Source organism: Jaculus jaculus, chromosome 10, assembly GCF_020740685.1.
Source record: "Jaculus jaculus isolate mJacJac1 chromosome 10, mJacJac1.mat.Y.cur, whole genome shotgun sequence".
Taxonomy (NCBI): Eukaryota; Metazoa; Chordata; class Mammalia; order Rodentia; family Dipodidae; genus Jaculus; species Jaculus jaculus.
The window spans coordinates 19,655,450-19,677,641 of NC_059111.1; the positions used below are offsets into that span (position 1 = coordinate 19,655,450).

Here is a 22,192-nt window from a genome sequence, read left to right on the forward strand (position 1 = left end):
ATTTCATGTTAGCCTGAGCTAGAGCAAAACCCCACCTTTAACATCCCCCCCTCAAAAAAAAAAAAAAAAGGAAAAAATTCAAAACTTTCTTGCTTTCAACATCCAAAACCCATATAAAATGCATTTTATATTTGTTAGGGAATTTTCAGAATGAGATTTTTCATTCATAAAAATCTATTTTGGTAAAGATTATTTTTTAAATTTCAATATTTATTTATGTGTTAAGAGGGAGAATGGGTTTACCAGGGCCTCCAGCCACTGCAAACAGACTCCAGATGCATGTGCCACTTTTTTGCATCTGGCTTTACTTGGGTATTGATAATCAAACTCTTGGATTGTTTGGTTTTGCAGGCAAGCACCTTAATCATTGAGCTGTCTTCAGCCCTGTGGAGATTGTTAAACATAGCAAGTGTGAACAGAATTAGATCAGAGAATAGAACCAAATAAGGGGTGTTTTCTTAAAAAAAAAAAAAAAAAAAACTCAGTATTTTATTTAAAATAGTTTACTTTGGAATGTTTAATAATAAAATTTAGGTTTAAACTATTCTATGATGGGATTACTTTATCAGGAACTATAGGAAAATTATATTTGTGTGTAGTTACTTGAAATTCAACTTCTAAGATGTTTCAGTAATATTTAAGAAATCATTTAACACGACAATAATTAGAACTATCTTATTTTCTTAAGTGAGCAGTTCTTTCTAGTAGTTAACTATGTACCAGGTCTTTCTTACCAGAGTAATACTTACGTGTTTTGACATATTAAAGATTGTTTACCTTAAGTCCTAGATGTATATCTCTAAAGCTATCCTTTTGAAAAGATAATTTGCTTAAATGTATAACTGATCAAAAAGAATTTTCAAAACGACAACAGTTTTAGAGAAATAGAATGATTACTGCATTAGGTAAAGTGTAGAACTAGATTTCTGAATTCTCAGGTTCTGATCATATTTCTCATACTGAGTAGTTAGCTTTATGGACTGCTGAATCGCCGCATTTCATTTTAGATGACATTTGAAAAAAAAAAAAATTTGAAGCTGGTCGTGGTGGCACACGTCTTTAATCCCAGCACTCGGGAGTAGAGGTAGGAGGATTGCAGTGAGTTCAAGGCCACCCTGAGACTACATAGTGAATTCCAGGTCAGCCTGAGCTAGATGAGACCGTACGGGGGGGGGGGGTATGGGTGGTGGGGGGGATTGATGTCAGCCTGGAGAGATGGCTTAGTGGTTAAGGTGCTTACCCTGAGGACCCATGTTCGACTCTCCAGGTCCCATCTAAGCCAGATGCACAAGATGATGCAAGTGCGTAAGGTTGCACATGTGCACAAAGTGGTGCCTGCATCTGGAGTTTGATTATAATATCGGGAGGCCCTGGTGCACCAATTCTCGCTTCCCTCCCTCCCTCTTCCCCCTCTCATAAAAAAAGAGGAGGGTTGCCGTCTATTGGTCTTGCCTCAAAAAGAATTAAAAAAAGAAACAACTGACGTAATGTGCTGATTTATTCCTTCAGATAGCTTCCAGCCTGAGAACTATGATTTTCCTCTCCTCAAGTTACAACCCTAATGAGTATTTTTTTTCCTAACAAGTATTTGTTTATTTATTTATTTTTGGTTTTTCGAGGTAGGGTCTCACTCTGGTCCGGGCTGACCTGGAATTAACTCTGTAGTCTCAGGGTGGCTTTGAACTCACGGCGAACCTCCTACCTCTGCCTCCCGAGTGCTGGGATTAAAGGCATGCGCCACCATGCCCGGCTTATTTCGGATTTTTGAGGTAAGGTCTGACTTGGAATTCACTATGTAGTCTCAGGGTGGCCTCAAACTCTCACTGATCCTCCTACCACTGTCTCCAGAGTGCTGGGATTAAAGGCATGCACCATCATGCCCAGCTCCCTAACAAATATTTTTAAAAACACAACAATCAGTATTACTATTAAAATACATTAAATTGGGTTGTGAGTATTTTATTGTCTTCAACAGATTCCTTGCCAGTAGACAGTCATATTGTGCTTCTAGGTTACAAATGTTTCTATGACTGTTATACATGGTTTCCTCATTCTGTAATGTTCTTCATGCTCTAGTTATAGCCAGCTTTCCCTTCATTTAAATCTTAAATCTAATATGACTACTAAAGATAGCTGTTTGTAAATATTCAAAGTTTTTTCAGTGCCCTTCATATTGTCTAATAGCCTCAACAGAGTTAAACATGACAGCTTGACACTTGCAATGAACTTTTAAAAGTATGTATTTATTTGAGAGAGAGAAAGAGAGAGGCAGATAGAGAAGCAGATACAGAGAGGGAATGGCTATGCCAGGGCCTCCCATGCAAACGAATTCCATGCACATGAGCCAATTCCATACACATGAGCCATCTTGTGTATCTAGATTACGTGAGTACTAGGGAATCGCACTCTGGTCCTTAAGGTTTGCAGGCAAGCACCTTAACTGCAGAGCCATCTCTCCAGCCTGCTATGAACTTTTGTGTTTTGTACTTGCAACTAACTACTGAAGGAGAACATAAATAAATCATCATTTAACATGGAAGAATCTGTCCTAAATTCTGAAAACTTAATACAAAAAAAGTACATAATTTGTTTTTCACAGATTGGCTGGGCAAATAAATACAGGGACATTCAGAAAGATTGGTAGGTAGATTAAGTGGCAAATAGAAGATACGATGCTGAAGATGGTGTCAGAGGAAAATTGTATGTATTGTAAGTAACTTTGCTTGATGTTGTGACTACATACCTGACCAGAAATAAGGGAAGATTGGTTTACTTTGGTCATGGTTTGAGAAGATACAGTTCATCAAGAAGGGAAAGGAGTATGAGGCATCTGTCTGGTCATATTGCATCCACACTCAGAAATCAGAGAGTGATGAATACTTGTGTCATTCTGGCGCATGCCCGCCTGCCCTCCCCACCCCCCTTCATTCTGGACCCTCATCCAATGGAATTGTGCCCCCACTTGAAGGTGGGTGTTTTTCAGTTAATCTTCAAAATGTTCCTGACAGTTTACTTTATATAGTTCTTTGGAGTCTCAGCTTTGAATTTGTGATGACTTTGGGGTCACTTTGTAATTTAATAGATTCACTGCCATTACTTGTGTTGGGGCATACACAGCAGTTTCTTAATCTTGGCAGTAGTTACTTGTTTGGATTCAATGTAGTATTGTCGTGTACTTACCCATCATTCTACAAGAAAATGTCACATAAGTTATTAATCACTTACTGCCATGTAGTAAATGCTTTGTATTTTCTAAAAAAAGATATGTTAGTTGCATGCTCCCACCCTCACCTTGAAGGCCTATATAGAATGTTGGTGCTCGGGGCGCCAAGCACCAACAATGCTGTTAGCATCTCATCAAGGTCTAACCTTATGTTTTCATTAAGCTCCTGGGAGACAAACAAAGTGACTTCAATTTTAGAGAGTATATTGGCAGTTTCTAGTGGAGGAAAGATGATCCTGCTGAAGTGTTTTTTCTGCCATTGAACATTAGTTCCTGTGTATGAAAAGTAGCAGAGATGAATGAAACTTGAATGAATGCTCTATTAAACCCTTTAAGATTATTAATTTGTTATGCATAATACTCCATAGGTTATTAATGTATTTTTGTTTGATTTTATTTGCAGTAGAAGCAAAGATAAGTTTATTGAGTAGGTAGCATAATCCTCTTAGTTAGGGGCAAACCAAGGAGTCAAGGATGTTGAACATGTAGTAAGGGGCAGAGAGGTCAAAGGGGAAAGGAAAGGAAAATATGACCCACCAGATGGAAAATAACCAGATGACACAATAATGACACACATTTCTTTTTTAATTTTTTTTATTTGAGAGTGACAGAAAGAGAAAGAGGCAGATAGATAGAGAATGGGCATGCATGCCAGGGCCTCCAGCCACTGCAAATGAACTCCAAATGCATTGGCTTTTGTGGGTCCTGGAGAATCGAGCCTGGAACCGGGGTCCTTGGCCTTCACAGGCAAGCACTTAATGGTAAACCAGCTCTCCAGTCAGACAGGTTTTTATTTTTTTATATGTAGTACATCCTGTCCTAGAACTTAATATTATCTCAGGCTGGATTCTCATGATCCTCCTACCTTAGGCACTCATCTAGCACTATTGGCTAGCAGCACAATACCTTGGCATTATATGACATTGTACATACTCATAATGGACTAGAAGTCAGTGTGGTTTAGGACATTCACTTAGTAACATTGTGACCATTAATTTCTCAGTCTTAAGGATTTTTTTTTTTTCAGGGCTGTGAGGTGAACTGAACAGCACACAAACTCTATTAGAGATCTCATAACAAATTATTGTCAATTTCTTTCAATGATGGTGAATTAATAAGATTATACTCTTTGGTACATATTTTACTTGTGATTTTCTTTGTAAAACTAGTTTCACAACTGGGGTACATTTTCTTCCAGGGCTATTTCTGTGGATTTAAAAATATAGTTGATATGCTATATATAGAATTTTCTGTCTTCTAACTCTGCATTTAATATGAACATAAGAAATTTCATAAGCATATTTCAATAATAGCTAATCAGAAAATAAAGTGAACTTTAAAAGCATTCGTTGTAAGAGCCACAAAAGAATAAAAGGACCAGAAATAAACTTTATAGGAAATGTGTGAAAGAAAAGAATACAAGTCTGATGTGGTGGCGCACACCTTTAATTCCAGCTCTTGGGAGGCTGAGGTAGGAGGATTGCTGTGAGTTTGAGACTATTCTGAGACTACATAGTGAATTCCTGGTTAGCTTCGGTTAGAGTGAGACCCTACCTTGATAAACAAGCAAACAAACAAAAAAGAATATTTGAAGTACTATTAAGACAAATGACTTGAATGAATATTTGGGAAGATGGAGCAATAGAAAAATGCTAAAGAAAAAGAATAGGTTTCAGGGAGAGAAAGCAGAGTGAGGACTACTCTACCAGATGCAAGCATAGACAGAACAGTGGAACCAAGGGAGTCAGATGTTCATAAAGAGAAAATGTATTATAAAATAGGAATTGAAAGTGAGGTGGCTTTCTCAATATACAGTGTTGAGACAACTTGGCTAGCTCTCTGGGGAATATGAACAGATTTCTAATTAGAGACATAAATCAAAATTGCTGAATTTAGAAACCATAAATTTGAAGACTGATGCATGTCACTCACTATAAAAAAGTGCTTTTTCATAGCAACAAAATTTAAACACTCAGATTGAAACAGAAAATATATTTCATAACTGTAAACATCCATTTTGGGGGTTTTTATTTTTATTTTTTACTTAATTGCGGGTGTGCATATATGCGTGTATATGGGTGGGGTACGTCAGGGTTTCTGGCCGCTCCAAACAAATGCCCATTTAGCTTTACATGTGTGGCTTGGGGATTTATCCTGGGCAGGCGGGCTTTCCAAACAAACCAATGCCCCAGCCCTTCTGTTCTCTTAAATAGGTAAAAATCCCCATACATTGAAAAAAAGTCAGTGAAAAATAATGAAAATATGTCATGAAAAAAGCACAGAAAAGTAAATATGCAGCTTTGTCTTTTCCCAGCAAACTTGGGAACAAGGGGGCTGATTCATGGCTCAGACTGTAGAATGCTTGGCTCGAAAGCCTGAGGGCCTGAGTTTGAGTCCTTGGCATTCCACATATTGCCCTGGGAAGGTGATGACAGGAACATCAGGGGCTTGCTGACCACCTAGTTTAGCTGAATATTATCCCTGATATGTCATGTGATTACAGAGGTGTATATGTGGTCACTGTGATAGGGAAATGGGGGGGGGGGTGTCTAAATGTCCACTAATGAACTGCAAAAAATAGTAGATTATTTTTCTACATATTTAAAAAATGGGTAAGCCAGCCAGATGTGGTGGCTCATTCCTGTAATCCCAGTACTCTGGAGGCTGACATAGAAAGGTTGCTGTGAGTTTGAGGTCAGCCTAGGTTACTGTGAGACCTTGTCTCAATAAAACCATAGGTAAGTCAGTGTACAAGTATGGAGCCATATCAAAATAATATAGCCCTCTGAGTGCGGTGGCACATGCCTTTAAACCCAGCAGAGGCAGAGGTAGGAGGATTGCCATCAGTTCAAGGCCACCCTGAGACTACATAGTGAATTCTAAGTCAACCTGGGCTAGAGTGAGACCCTACCTCAAAAATCAAATAAACAAACAAACAAACAAATAAATAAATAAATATAATAAAGCCCAAAACAAGCAGCAAGATAAGAGCATATGAGGTTCACTTGTTTGTATATATTAGAATACCTCTAGAAGAACATGTGCAAAATGGAAATAACGGTTACTTTTAGGTGGAACAAACAGAACCAGAGGTAGGAACAAGGGAGACTTCTATTTATTTATTTATTGGGGTGGTGGGGGAGAGGCAGAGAGAGAGAGAATGGGCATGCCAGGGCCTCTAGCCACTGCAAATGAACTCCAAACACATATGCCACCTTGTGCCTCTGGCTTTACATGGTCACTGGGGAATCAAACATGGGTCCTTAGGCTTACAGGAAAGTCCCTTAACCAGCCGTCTCTCTAGCCCAAGATTCATTTTTTAACATAAACTCATACTATAATAGACTTTATGGTACTATATGTAGTCCATACTCTTCCTGGACAGAAAGGATCCTTCTTCCTCTCAAGCCACTGGGAGTACATGTGCATGCCACTGTGCCAGCCTCTGTTTAAAAAAAATAGTTTAGCTGTATTTTACTTAATTAAAAGTAATTTAGCAGTAAATATTTTACATTTTCTTTTTATAGTCTGGGGAGTCTAACCCAGGGCCTTATACTTTGTAGGCAAATGATCAGCCTCTAAAGTGATAGGTACCTTTAGCCTTATCAAGTTTTCTGAAACTAGGGCTGGAGAGATGACTTAGCAGTTTAAGCGCTTGCCTGTGAAGCCTAAGGACCCCGGTTCGAGGTTCTATTCCCTAGGACCCATGTTAGCCAGATGCACTGGAGGCCCTGGCATGCCCATTCTCCCCTCCCCCACGTCTGTTGCTCTTAAATAAATAAATTAACTTCTGAAACTAAAACAGGTTAGCCTCAAGTCTTTATAACATATTCATAATTGTCCAGACTGTTGCATGTTATTTTTTTATATTTTACTTTTATTTATTTTTGTGAGAAAGAGGCAGATAGAGAATGGGTGCACCAGGGCCTTTAGCTGCTGCAAACAAACTCCAGATTCATGTGCCACGTTGAGCATTTGGGTTATGTAGGTCCTGGGGAATGGAACTGGGTCCTTTAGGTTTGCAGGCTAGCGCCTTAACCACTAAGCCATCTCTCCAGCACTGAATATTATTTAAAGTAGTTGATGTCCTATTATTAGAATGTAGTGTACTTCATTTATCCATCACTCATGTTATTAACTTTTCAAATCATTTTGAGTATGAGAGCAAAATACTACTATTCTTGTTTGTTTAGAGACCTAAGATGGGGCTCAGGCTGGCCTAGAACTGCCTGCCCTCTTCTTTCAGCCTCCTCGGTGCTAAGATATAGATAAGTATTAAAATGCCCACCTTTTCCTACTATTCTTAGCTTATTTAGACTAAATCTTTATGTGTGTGTTGGGGGTGGGGCGGGGCAGGGCGGTTATTGTGCATATGGTTATATATGTATGTGTGGAGCCCAGAAGACAATCTTAAGTAGCTTTCCCCAGGAACATTTCTGCCTCTCTAGCACTGGGATAACAAGGTTGCACTACCATGCTCAGAATTTTTACATGGTTCTAGGGGTTGAACTCGGGTTATTCTGCTTGGAAGGCATTCACTAAGTCCAGCATTTGTATAACATTTATCAAATAATAATAAGATGATGATGGTGATGATTAGTATTTTGAAAGACAATCTCCTGCTGCCCATTCTGGCCTTGAAAATCTTATTCTCTTATTCCTCCTAAATGTTGAGACTTTTCACATTTACCATTATACCCAGTTTTTTCACGTCCCAAAATTCTGTACTGTTTTCTACTCACTCCTCATTTCTCTATCAGCCCATCAGTCCTAGATGGCCATGCACGTTTTCTTTGTCTAAGAGCTTGCTGGTTTTGGACTTTAATGTCAATGGAACCATACTTTATGTGGCCTTTTATTATCAACATTATTCACTTGGCGTACTGTTGTTCAAATTGAGATACATACTTTTTGTTACTAAATATGCCATTGTGCATTTTGCATAATTGTTCATCAGTTGATGAATATCTGGTTTTTCCCCTAATTTTTGGCTATTATGAATGATGCTACCTACTATGAACACTTCTGTACAAGTTTTTTGAATAATATGCCTTAGGAGTAGAGTGGTTGGGTCATATAGCAACTGTATTTAATATTTTTAGGTATTTATTACCTGATTATTTCCCAAAGTTGCTGTACCATTTACATGTAATGAACAATATATTGGAACTTGCTTCTAGTTTTCCTGCATCCTTGATTGTTCATCTTTGTAATAACAGCTCTTCTGCTGGGTGTAAAGTGGTATCTCATGTGTTTTGATTTTTATTTCAATAGTGGCTACTGATATGTAACATCTTTTGTACTCGGTGATATGCTTATGGTATATTTAATATAAACTCATCGATTCTTGATTCTTGCCTCCTGAAATACCAATCATAGAGACTTTTTTTTTGTCGTCCCCCCCTCCCCCCATGTGGTAGGGTTTCATTCTAGCCCAGCTGACCTGGAATTATAGTTTCAGGGTAGTCTCAAACTCATATGGTGATCCTCCTACCTCTTCCTCTTGAGTGGTGGGATTAAAGTTGTGCACCACCACACCCAGCAGAGAGAGAATGGATGTACCAGGGCCTCTAGTCACTGCAGATGTATGTACCACTTTGTGCATGTGGCTCTATGTGGGTACCGGGTAATGGATAATCGAAGTCGGGCCATTTGGCTTTGAAGGCAAGTGTGCCTTAACTGCTGAGCTATTTCTCCATCCCCTAATTAAGGTTTTTTTTTTCTTAAATGTATTTGCATGTCTAGATCTTGTAGAAATTAACTTAAGGTTCTTGTCAAACTGGACATTTTAGTCACTGTGAGGTATGTGACCTAACAACGCCTTGAAACATTATGTATATTATTAAAATATATATATTTATTGAAATTTTTGCTTATTATTATTTTGCAGTATTTCACTGGCCTTGAATGTGGACATAAGTTTTGTATGCAGTGCTGGAGTGAATATTTAACTACCAAAATAATGGAGGAAGGCATGGGACAGGTACTGCTGCCATTTTCTTTTTTGTTGTTGAATTTCCTGTTGTGTTTAGATCATTTCATAAATATTAGCAGGTGAAAGTTCCAGAATTAAACACTTTATTTTTTTTTAATATTTTTTGTTCAGTTTTTATTTATTTATTTGAGAGCAACAGACACAGAGAGAAAGACAGATAGAGGGAGAGAGAGAGAATGGGTGCGCCAGGGCTTCCAGCCACTGCAAACGAACTCCAGACGCGTGCGCCCCCTTGTGCATCTGGCTAACGTGGGACCTGGGAAACCGAGCCTCGAACCGGGGTCCTTAGGCTTCACAGGCAAGCACTTAACCGCTAAGCCATCTCTCCAGCCCAACACTTTATTTTTTGAAGCAACGTCTCACTTTAGCACAGGATGCCCGAAATTAACTCTAATCCATGCTGCCCTCAGTCTCACAGGAGTCCTCCTACCTTAGCCTCCTGAGTACAAAGATTAAACGTATGCCCAGCTTGAAAACACCTTTTTCAAGCTTAAAACACTTAATGGATTGCTGGCTTTTTTCCTATTTTCAATATGACATTTTATTTTAAAAATCTGACATAGGTAGTTTCCTTAGGAGGCATCAGCCATAGTATCGGTTAGGCTGAACTTGGTGGACAATTTCTTCAGGGTTCCCCCCTCCCCTGCAAGGTAGGATCTCAGGGTCTCATTGTAGCCCAACCTGACCTGCAGTTCACTATGTAGTCTCAGGGTGGCCTCAAACTCATGGTGATCCTCCTACCTCTGCCTCCTGAGTGCTGGGATTAAACGCATGTGCCACCATACTCAGCTTCTTTTTTTTTTTTTTTTATTAATATGGCAGATTTATTTTATTTTTGAGATAGACAAACAGAGAGAGAGAGAAAATAGGAGCACCAGGGCCTCTAGCCACTGCATACAAACTCCAGACACATGCGCCATCTTGTACATCTGGTTTACATGGGGCCTGGAGAATCGAACCTGGATCCTCAGGCTTTGTAGGCATGAGCCTTAACTGCTAAGCCATCTCTCCAACCCCATCCTTTTTATTAAAGAACAATTACAAGGACAGGTGTACACATGCATATTCCCTTTGATAGGAGTGGATGGAGATCTTACAAACATTAAAGTCATGTGTTGTGGCACATGCCTTTAATCCCAGCACTCAGAAGCCAGAGGTAGGAGGATCCCCATGAGTTCAAGGACACCCTGAGACTACATAGTGAATTTCAGGTCAGCCTGGGCTAGAGTGAGATCCTACCCCCAAAAACAAACAAACAAAAAAAAAAAAAAAAGAAAAAGGAAAAACAAACAAACACTGAACTATACCTAGAACCTAGCAAAAACCTGGCAATTGTAAATATTTAGTTAATACTTGTTGAATGAAGCTATAGTTTAAATTTAATCTTTTCCAGACTATTTCATGTCCTGCTCATGGTTGTGACATCTTAGTGGATGACAACACAGTTATGTAAGTATTTTTTTTATAATCTGTAAGTTGAATACAAATAAGCAGGTTAAGCCAAATTAACTTTGATTTAGTACCTCAAAGGAAGTGAATTCTATGAATCTTGAAGAAAGTTTTTGATCTATATACCTTTGTAATACAAAAGGACACATGGGCTGGAGAGGTGGCTTAGTGGTTAAGCGCTTGCCTGTAAAGCCTAAGGAACCCGGTTCTAGTCTCAATTCCCCAGAACCCACATCAGCCAGATGCACAAGGGGGCGCATGCATCTGGAGTTCGTTTGCAGTGGCTAGAGGCCCTGGCGCGCCCATTCTCTCTCCCTCTCCGTCTTTCTGTCTGTCACTCAAATAAATAAATAAAAATAAACAAATTTTTTTTTAGAGGACACATGTAATCTTGTTAGGTGCAAAATCACTATTCAGGGAAATGTGGCAACACATTGTCTCTAGATATTAGTAAATCTTGGATTTGGAGAATGGATTAATTGGTATCCTCTGGGAATAGAGGCTAAAACAGAATTAAAAATTAAGATTTAGGGCTGGAGGAATGGCTTAGTGGTTAGGTGTTTGCCTGTAAAGCCAAAGGACCCATGTTCGATTCTAGGACCCACATTAGCCAGATGCACAAGGGGTGCACCCAGCTGGAGTTCATTTTCAGTGGCTAGCGTCCCTGGTGTACCCATTCTCTCTCTCAATCTTTCTCTGTCAAATAAATAAATAATTTTTTTTTTTAAATAAGATTTAGAAGCTTGGAAGCTCGATGGTACAATGATTACCTAGCATGCATGAGGACCTAGGTTTGATCTCCAGCCCAAGAAAAAAATGGGGGGTGGAACTGGATGTGGTAGCACATGTCTAGGACCCCAGCACTGGGGGAGGTGGAGGCTGGAGGATCAAAATGACCTAATAACTATCTTTTCTTTGTTTGCATATGCATGCACGCTCACACACATTCCTAGAGCCTGTTGTTACTGCAAATGAATGCAAGACACTTAACACTGCATTTTGTACCTGGCCTACATGGATGGTTTGTGAATTACTACACTGGGGCTTTAACTACTGAGGCATTTTTCTTTTTTTTTTTTTTTTTTTTTTTTTAATTTATTTATTTTATTTGAGAGCGACAGACACAGAGAGAAAGACAGATAGAGGGAGAGAGAGAGAATGGGCGCGCCAGGGCTTCCAGCCTCTGCAAACGAACTCCAGACGCGTGCGCCCCCTTGTGCATCTGGCTAACGTGGGACCTGGGGAACCGAGCCTCGAACCGGGGTCCTTAGGCTTCACAGGCAAGCGCTTAACTGCTAAGCCATCTCTCCAGCCCTACTGAGGCATTTTTCAAGCCCAGCTTTCAATACAGGCAATGTAATAGATTTGTGTCAGAATTAACATATAAATGGCCAGAAGTTGAGTTTATTTTGAGAATACTTATTCTCAAGTTTGGAAGGCCACATTCTTCTTGCCTGTCATAAAATAAAATGAGGTTGGAAACATTAACATAGTAACTTCACTCATTTTAGTTCTTCGGTCTTCATAGGACATGCCAGGTTTATAGATAGCTGTGTAGGCTAAGAAATCACCAGTTTGTGATGTCAAAGAAGCATATGGGTAATCGATATCTGAAATGTATTTGTTCAGGATATCTGACTTTGGGTCACATGCTTTGTTTTATTAATCTAAAATCCACATGTGCAGCTAAGGAGATAGCTCACTGGATAAAGTGCTTGCAGCAGCATGAGGACATGAGTTCTGATCTCCACATCTATGTGAAATGGTGGTGGCATGGTGGTGCATGCCTGCAATCTCACTGCTGAGATGGTAGCAAAAGGCAGATCCCTAAGGCTTGTTGCCTAGCTTGTCTAGTGTAATTGGTGAGTTGTAGGTTCATGAAGAGACCTTTTCTCAAAGATTAAGATACAAAGTGACTGAAGAAGGCACCGGTCATTGACCTCTGAACTTGACACACACATGCAAAATAAAATATACCTGATAATCCCAGTGCGTGCTGGATCACCACGAGTTTGAGGCCACCCTGAGACTACCAAGTGAATTCCAGGTTAGCCTGGGCTAGAGCAAGACCCTTCCTTGAAAAACTAAAAAAACAAAACAAAACAAAACAAAACAAACAAACAAACAAATCCAAAGCAAAACAAAATCCACATGACATAAAATCAAACATTGTAGTATTTTAAGGCATACATATAATTCCCTGGTGCAATCATGACCACTATCTAATTCCAGGATTTTTATAGAGACCAGGTCTTAATCCTTCTGCCTCATCTCCTCCTAGTTGCTAGGGTTATAATCATTTCCAGAATATTTGAACATCCCATATACATTCAACCATTCTCACCCACTCATCTGTTTTATGTGTATATGGATTTGCCTATTCTGGAAATTTATGGAAATGGAATCATAATCATAATGTGTATTTTGTCTGGCTTCCTTCACTTTGCATGATTTCAAAATCCATCCGTCTTGTGGCACGAGTCACCCACTTTATTCCTTTAGTTTCGGGTGGTAGGATCTCACTCTAGCCCAGGCTGACCTAGAATTCACTATAGTCTCAGGATGGCCTCAAACTCACAGCAGTCCTCTTGCCTCTGCCTCCCAACCAAGCCTGGCCTTCATTCCTTTTTATTGTTGACTAACGTTTTGTTTTATTGGTATTCCTAGTGTTAGAAAATACTTGTTTTATGAATATATGAACATTATATATACAGTTTTTCATTTGGACATTTTTTTTACCCCCAAGATAGGGTCTCACTATAGTTCAGGCTGACCTGGAATTCACTATGGAGTCTCAGGGTGGCCTTGAACTCAGGGCAATCCTCCTACCTCTGCCTACCAAGTTCTGGGATTTAAAGGCATATGCCACCACGCCCTGTTCATTTGGACATGTTTTTAATTCTCTTAAGTGCATATATACTTAGGACAGGAGGTTACTCACATTGTATCATAATGCTGTGTTTAACTTTTGAGAAACTGCTAACTGGACTAATATGAAGGTTCATTTATTTCAAAAATATTACTGTTAGGTCAGGTGCTGAGCTGGATATAGGAGTTCTTCTAGGACCTTATTGTTCAGGCTTAAGCCAGCAGGAAGATAGCTATTAAACCAAATGATTATGCAGATAACCACCTAATTAAAATTAGGTTAAATTCTTTAAAGAACATATGTAAGATGTCTAGCCAGGCATGTTGTTGTGCACCTGTAGTCCCATCACTAACGAGGTGCAGGAAGGAGGATTAGGAGTATAAGATTACCTTTGGCTTCATAGTGAGTTAGTTTGGGCTACATGATACCCTTCCTCCGAAAACAAGTAAAATCTAAAACAACAACAAAAGGTGTACATGCTGCATAAGAGAAGGCCCTCCATTTAGACTGTTTTCAGGAAATGTTGGAAAACACTTCCTTGAGTGAGGAGCAGAATGTTTAGTGCTTAATATGTATTGAATACTTACTATTTGCCAGATGCCGATATAGTACTACAAATTTTTATTTCTGCTATCTGTTGTGCATTTTACTAACCTCGGGAACAGAGAAGTCAAAGATCTTTACCTCAACTCATAGCTAATTAGTTGTGAAATATGTATTTGAATGTAAGCTATTCCACCTCAAGGCTCCATGATGAATTCTCCTCCTCCTCTTTCCTTTCCAAGAGAGGCAGTCTTGTATAACACCACTGAGGAGGGATAGTGCGCACTTTTTTCAGCAAATGTAAGAATATGGCGGGGCGTGGTGGTACACGCCTTTAATCCCAGCACTCCGGAGGCAGAGGTAGGAGGATTGTTGTGAGTTTGAGGCCACCCTGAGACTCCATAGTGAACTCCAGGTCAGCTTGGGCTAGAGTGAGACCTTACCTTGGAAAAAAAAAAAGACTCCTGGTGCTATGAAAGAACCTTAGTGGGTAAGGTGCTTGCTATGTAAACATGAGGACCTGCTTGCAATCCCCAGCACCTTCTTTAAAGGCATGAGAGTAGATGCCTACATTTTCAGAACAGGATAGACAGCAAACTCCCTGGGCTAGGTAAATCGGTGAGTTTCAGGCTTAGAGACCCCGTCTCAAAAAAAAAAAAAAAGTTACAAAGCAACTGAGGAAGGTAGCTGATGTCAAACTCTGGCCTCCACACATGCATAAGTGTATGCACATCACACACACTTGCACCAAAAAAAGAAAATACAGCTTACATCTGTAGTAGCAACAGCATGGGAGGCAAAGGCAGGAGGATTGCTTCAAGTATGAGGCCAGCTTGGTCTGTAGTAGCAAGTACACAGCTGACCTAGGCTACAGAGTGAGACCTTGTCTCAATTTTCCAAAATATGGTGTGACAGGAGCACCCTGAAAGTAGTATAGGTCACAGTGGGCCTTGAGAACAAAAGAGTGGCAGACTATGAAATTCAAGAATTCGATGAGGGCTGGAGAGGTGGCGTAGTGGTTAAGGCGCTTGCCTGCAAAGCCTAAGGACCCATATTTGACTCTCCAGATCCCATGTAAGCCAGACACATAAGGTGGCACATGCATCTGGAGTTGTTTGCAGTGGTTGGAGGCTGATTTTCTCTCTTTCTTAAATAAGTTTATTTTTATTTTTGTTTATTTATTTGAGAGCAACAGACAGAGAAAGAGGCAGAGAAAGAGAGAATGGGCGCACCAGGGCTCCCAGCCACTGCAAACAAACTCCAGATGCATGCACCCCCTTGTGCATCTTGTTAATGTGGGTTCTGGGGAATCGAGCCTCGAACTGGGGTCCTTGGGCTTCACAGGCAAGCGCTTAAGCCATCTCTCCAGCCCATCAAATAAATACATATTTTTTAAAAGAATTAGATGGAGCTAGAGTGTACAGAATAGTGCCCTGAGGGGATTGGATTATATGAATGTTCAGTATTTGTCATTGGTTGTGCTTCACTACCACTGGTTTTAACATTATGTTTGCATGGCTGGGAATTAAACCCAGGGCCTCACCTGTGCTGGGCAAACTACTACTCAGCTACATCCCAGCCCTTATGCCACTTTCTTACTGCTTTTTATACATGTAGGAAATACTCTTGGCTAAAACTTCTTAAACTCTTTATTCTTGGTTTCAGGCGCCTGATCACAGATTCAAAAGTTAAATTAAAATATCAGCATTTAATAACAAATAGCTTTGTAGAGGTAAGTGGTTTATGTTTTATTTGAAATTCTGTGTATGGATAGAAAATCAATTTTTTAAAACAGCAAAAAGGGACCTGACTGTGGTGGTACACATCTTTTACTCCCAGCACCCAGGTGGCAGACTTAGGAGGATTGCTGTGAGTTCAAGGCCAGTCTGGGTCTACAGAGTGAGTTACAGGTCAGCCCAATCTTGAGTGAGACCCTTCCTCAAAATAAATAAATAAACCACGATATTTATGAAGCATATTCTAAAAGAAATAGAAACTTAAAGGATGTTGAGTTCTGATGATAAAATGCTTTTATAAGTATTTATTCACCTTTATCCATACCAGAGAATTATAGTAGATTATTAGACATGACATGTTTGTGTTTCAGGTCCTAACCCTATTTTTCCAGTTATATGTTCCACTGCCAATAAAAAAGTTACTTGACCTACTTGATCTTGTAGAACAGAGGTTGGCAAATGACAGCTTGCTTTTTTTTTCCCCATAAAGATTTATTGGAATATTCCCATGCTCATTTGTTGTTACTAATTATGTGCTGCATGGGCAGAATTTGAGTCCTGCTGCAGGGAACATTATAGCCTGCAAAACAAAAATTTTTTTTTTAATATTTAAAAAAAATTTTTTTGTTCATTTTTTATTTATTTATTTGAGAGCGACAGACATAGAGAGAAAGACAGATAGAGGGAGAGAGAGAGAATGGGCGCGCCAGGGCCTCCAGCCACTGCAAACGAACTCCAGACGCGTGCGCCCCCTTGTGCATCTGGCTAACGTGGGACCTGGGAACCGAGCCTCAAACCGGGGTCCTTAGGCTTCACAGGCAAGCGCTTAACCGCTAAGCCATCTCTCCAGCCCAAAACAAAAATTTTTACTATGGCTTTCAAAGAAAAAGTATGCCGGCACCTATTAGAGGAATATCAGTATAGTTTGATAATGTAACTTTAGAAAAAGATTTTTGATTTTTTGTTTTTTTCAAGGTAGAGTTTTGCTCTAGTCCAGGTTGACCTGGAATTCACTATCAGCGTGGCCTTGAACTCACAGCAATCCTCCTACCTCTGCCTCCCAAGTGCAGTGCTAGGATTAAAGGTGTGTGCCACCACACCCAGGTTATTAAAAAGATTTTTATCTTGTGTTAGAGATTTTTTAACTAGGAAGTAGCATATTTTGTATATTTTCTGAAATGATTAATGCAATGTTTTGTTTTTCAAGGTAGGATCTTGCTGTAGCCCAGGCTGATCTGGAATTCACTGTGTAGTCTCAGGCTGACCTCAAACTCACATCAACCCTCCTACTCTGCCTTCTGAGTGCTGGGATCAAAGGCATGTGCCACCACACCTGGCATGGAATTTTTGTTACTATTTATTTGGTAGTAGCACAGACTGAACCCAGATCATACTGGGTAGATGAGTGGCTATAGCACTCTGTTATATCCTTGGTTCTTGAGTAGACGTCCCCCACCCCTACCTCACCCCTGCCCCAAGGCAGAGTCTCTCTCTATAGCTAGTCCTGGCTTAACGGGAACCCACTCTATAGCCCAGGCTGGCTTTCAAGTCAATTGTGGTCTTTTTACCTTAGCTTCCTGAGTGCTAGGATTAAAAGCATGCATGCATGGAGTTCTGAAGCTTGGTTCAGAATTTTACTTGAGCAGTGTTTCATTCCACAAAGAGAATACTTCAAAATTTGTATTTCAGTTAGGCAGGGTGGTTGGTATACACCTGGAATCCCAGCACTTCAATGACTAATGCAGGAGAATTTCAAGTTTGTGTTTGGCTTGGGCTACCTTGTAAGATATCTCAGGTGATGGGGAGATGGTTCACTGGGATAAGTAGTTGTCACACAAGCATTAGGATCTGAGTTTGGATTCCCAGCATTCATATGTAATTTTGGGTGTGGTGGCATGTCTGTAATCTTTGTGCTGGGGGTAGGGGAGGTGGAAACAGGAGAATTCCTCAGGCTAGCCAGCTGGCTTGTCTAATTGAATCTCAGGTTCATTAAGGGACCTTGTCTCAAAATGAGGTGTCAAATGACTGAGGAAGTCACTCTACATTGACCTCTGGCCTATGCATGCATACACATGTGCTTGTGTACATATGCAGATACACAAAGTAAAATTAATTGATGTTTGGAATCAATTTAAAAGACATTTTCTGGGCTGGGGAAATGGCTCAGTGGTTAATAGCTCTTGCTTACAAAGCGTGCTTGCTTTGTTGGATTCCCCGTTACCCACATAAAGCCAGATGTCCAAAGTGACATTTGTCTGGAGTTGGTTCACAGCAGCAAGATGTCCTGGCATGCCAATTCTCTCTGAAGTAAATGAATAAATTAATTTAAAGATTAAAAGTTATGTTTTCTTTTGAGGAGTTAAGATATAGGCCTTTCCTATGGCTTAAGAACTGGCTTTTGTTCTTGCTATGGCTAGAGGGAGAAATGGCACATACATCCATTAGCTGATCTCAGACTACTCTGTAGCTAAGTATCTTTCCCAGTTAGGAGCTCTAGCTCTCTTACATCTTAAGACAATTACCCTGAAATAAAATATACACATAAATTGAGGTTAATGATCAGAAAATGGATAACTTAAAATTTTCTGAGCCGGCCATGGTTACTTACAATTGTGATTTTATCAATTGGGAGGCTAAGGTAGTAGGCTTGCCATGAGTTTGGAGCCCGCCTAGGCTATAAGCAATAATCCATATATTTTATAAAACTTGGGCCTTAAAGATTAATAATCTTGAGACAGCAGTGCATCCAGAAACAACATTGCAGAAGACTACAGCAGAATTGATATGCTTGTCTCATTTGTTCTTGCACTGGGTATGTTAGGAAAATTTGCATGATGATTTAGTTTACTATTTTAGTTTTCTTTAAAAAAAATTTTTTTTTCATTGCAAGGAGAGAGAGTAGACAAAGAGAGAGTGAGTGAGTAAGTACGGGTGCTCCAGGGTCTTCCACCACTGCAAGTGAACTCAGATGCATGTGCCTCTTTGTGCATCTGGCTTTATGTGGATACAGGGGAATTAAAACTGGGACATCAGGCTGTGCAAGCAACCACTGAGCCATCTCTCCAGCCTCTATATTTTAATTTTTAAACTTATTTTTCAGTGCAATCGACTGTTAAAGTGGTGTCCTGCCCCAGATTGCCACCATGTTGTTAAAGTCCAGTATCCTGATGCTAAACCTGTTCGCTGCAAATGTGGTCGCCAGTTTTGGTAAGAAAAATAATTATCTAAATGAGAGTTGTTCATGTAGCTCTGCCCTTTTTTTGGGGGGGGGGAGAGAGTAGTAAAATAGGGGCTGGTACTCAAGATATATGATAGTAGTTTAAATTTGTGTATATTTCTTTGAGGTAAGATTGGATTAAAAAAATCACACCTTAAATTTTCCTTTTGGTTAAGTGCTGTATCATTTGGAGGGCTGGATGTGTGTGTGTGCAATGTGCATGTATGTTTTTGTTTTGTTAAGTGTCTTGCTATATATCCCAAGCTGGCTTCAAAGTCATGACAGTCCTCTTTTGTCACCTGGATGTGAACTACTGTGCATAGCCTTTTACTGTTTTTTAAAAAATATTTTATTCATTTGCAAGGAGAGGGAGGGAAGAGAATGATAATGTGAATAGGTGTGTGCCAGAGCCTCTTGTCCCTATAAATGAACTCTCGATGCTTGTACCACTTTGTGCATCTGGCTTTATTGAACTCAGGCTGTCAGGCTTTCAAGGAAGCACCATTAAGTACCGAGCCATCTTTTCAGCCCTGTTTTCTGTCTTTTAAATACATTGGCCAATACCATATCTTTCTACAGGGCTGAGGTTAGTCTATTCATATTGTTGTTATGTGCCTGTTTGCTCGCTGTGTATTGTTTATGGTGTATTAGTATAAAATTATTATTGTCCTACAGAATCAGGCTTTACTCTTCAGTTGGTATACTAAGTAAGATTGAACATGTATTGATGAAAATAGTAGGTGCTACTGAACACAAATCTAAGACATTTTTAGAACAGCTACTGTGACGTTACTACTGATTCATGTCTTCATGATTTTAGTCATTTTCCATGTCACATGAATTTTGTATTCTTTACTTGCTAGTCCCAATACACACTAAATTCTATGCAATTCACTGTAAGATAGAACAGGCACGGTCCTTACCGTGGTATGCTTCAGTCATTAGGAACTTACATAGCAATATTAGGAAATTCTAAAGTGTGAGATAGTTTGTTTTTCACAATGGGTAGAACTTAATTGTTTTAACTCTTTGTATCGCTTAACAGCTTTAACTGTGGAGAAAATTGGCATGATCCTGTTAAATGTAAGGTAAGTTTGATATTTTTGCTTTTAAATAATGGAATGACATATTTTTGAGACTTGATTGATAACAGCTGATAACTTTACTGTCTACATATTAGTTAATAGTTTTTATTGTACCCTTATTTCAAGTAATGATTGCAGGTATTCATGGAACATTGCTTAGGATAAGTCCTAGGTTGCATTTTTAGGTTAGTCATAGTTAAGGCAGCTATGTTGTCAAATTTTGTTTTTGAGAAAATAACATGGGCTTTAGCTTGGCTTCTCCTCAGGCTCTTGGCTCCCACTCAGCTTCAGTTAGAGAACAATCCTTCTTTGGTTGATCTTAACATAGACTAGGTATTATATCTATAAGAGTTCCCTTGCTCAAGACTTGCCTGGTGATAATCCTGTTCTTTGACACATTTAAATCCTGACTGTACTTAATGCTGTAGTAATTTTCTACCGGTTTTAAGTCTTTTTGTAAACTAACAGTTATCATTTTCAAACAGTGGTTAAAGAAGTGGATTAAAAAGTGTGATGATGACAGTGAAACCTCTAATTGGATTGCAGCCAACACAAAGGTTGGTGTTTTTCTTCAGAGACTTTTGGTAATGAAAACTGATGAAGATAGGTCTTATCAAGCATTAGCCCCAGCAGTAAGTTCACATAGGTATTGGGCGTTAAGACACCTGTTTTCCTCCATCCTTCACAATAATTACCTGCTAGCACTTTTTTTTAATGGTTGAAGTTTTGGATTTATCTTATTGAGTAGTTAGTTCATTCCTATAGAATTGAGTAGTCAGTATTACCTATAGAACAGGAAGCTGTTAATTTTTCTAGGCTAAGGCTTGTTCTTTATTGCCTTTTATATACAAACATAAAGGGGACACAGTCTTGTTATTGTTAGGCTAATAAACATTTCTACCTTCAATCACTGGACTTTACTTTTTTTTTTTTTAATTTTTATTATACTTTTTTTTTTTAATTTTTATTATACTTTTTTTTTTTTTTTAAGAATGGGACTTACTTTCTTTATTTTTAAGTTTGTTTATTTATTTCCAAGCAGAGGGAGAGACAAAGAGAAACAGAAAATGAGTGCGCCAGGGCCTCCAGTCACTGGAAACAAACTCCAGATATATGTACCACTTTGTGTATTTGGCTTTACATGGGTACTGGAGAATCAAACTAGGGTTAGGCTTTGCAGGCAAATGCCTTAACCACTAAGTCATCTCTCTAGCCCTGGAGTTATACTTTTAAGAGCATCTTTTAAGGTCAGGATTGTAGCATGGTAACTGAACAACTATTATGTTTTTATTATGTAACAAAAATAAGCTTAACAAAACAATTTCTATGAATTTATATCATGTTGAACTTCTAAAATATGATTAGTTAAGAAATTAGGCTGTGGGCTGGGCGAGGTAGCGCATGCTTTTATTTCCAGCACTCAGGAGGCAAACATAGGAGGATTGCTGGGAGTTCAAGACCTCCCTGAGACCATAGTGAATTCCAGATCAGCTTGGGCTAGATTGAAGACCCTTCCTTGAAAAACCAAAAATAAATAGAGTTTAGACAGAAATACCTATAGGGATGGATAATGCTACACCCAGAAGCCATATGTTACAGAAAACACCCAGTGCAAAGGTGGGATATCTCCCATTGAGCTGTTGGCCAGGGAGGCTCCTGAAGCCCCTAAAATAAAACAGGATATTGCCTGTAGTGGTTGTAGATGTCAAATTCAAATACAGTTAAAAAATTACAAACTTAAGCCGGGTGTGGCGGCGCATGCCTTTAATCCCAGCACTCGGAGGCAGAGGTAGGAGGATCACTGTGAGTTCAAGGCCACCCTAAGACTCCATAGTGAATTCCAGGTCAGCCTAGGCTAGAGTGAGACCCTACCTCAAACAAACAAACAAACAAAAAAAATTTACAAACTTTCACTATGTGAAATATCATTAATATGTTTTTTTTTTTTTTTAATTTTCAGAAGTAAAAAAAGACTTACATGACAGTTTCTTCAACTGACTAGTCACTAAAGCAAGACAAATAAGCATTTGGCCATAGGATGTTTGGTCAAAGATTAATGGGCCAGGGTAGTAGCT

The 22,192-nt window shown here is 39.3% G+C and overlaps 1 protein-coding gene across 1 annotated transcript in view; it reads left to right on the plus strand.

Moving 5' to 3' along the window:
• Arih1 (ariadne RBR E3 ubiquitin protein ligase 1) overlaps positions 1 to 22,192 on the plus strand; it is a 101,476-nt gene that overhangs the window by 59,180 nt on the left and 20,104 nt on the right. Inside the window, exons 4-9 of the mRNA XM_004666712.2 lie at positions 9,114 to 9,206; positions 10,612 to 10,667; positions 15,745 to 15,811; positions 18,916 to 19,022; positions 20,078 to 20,120; positions 20,603 to 20,674. Of these exons, the coding sequence (XP_004666769.2) occupies positions 9,114 to 9,206; positions 10,612 to 10,667; positions 15,745 to 15,811; positions 18,916 to 19,022; positions 20,078 to 20,120; positions 20,603 to 20,674 (438 nt within the window). The remainder of the gene's footprint in view (positions 1 to 9,113; positions 9,207 to 10,611; positions 10,668 to 15,744; positions 15,812 to 18,915; positions 19,023 to 20,077; positions 20,121 to 20,602; positions 20,675 to 22,192) is intronic.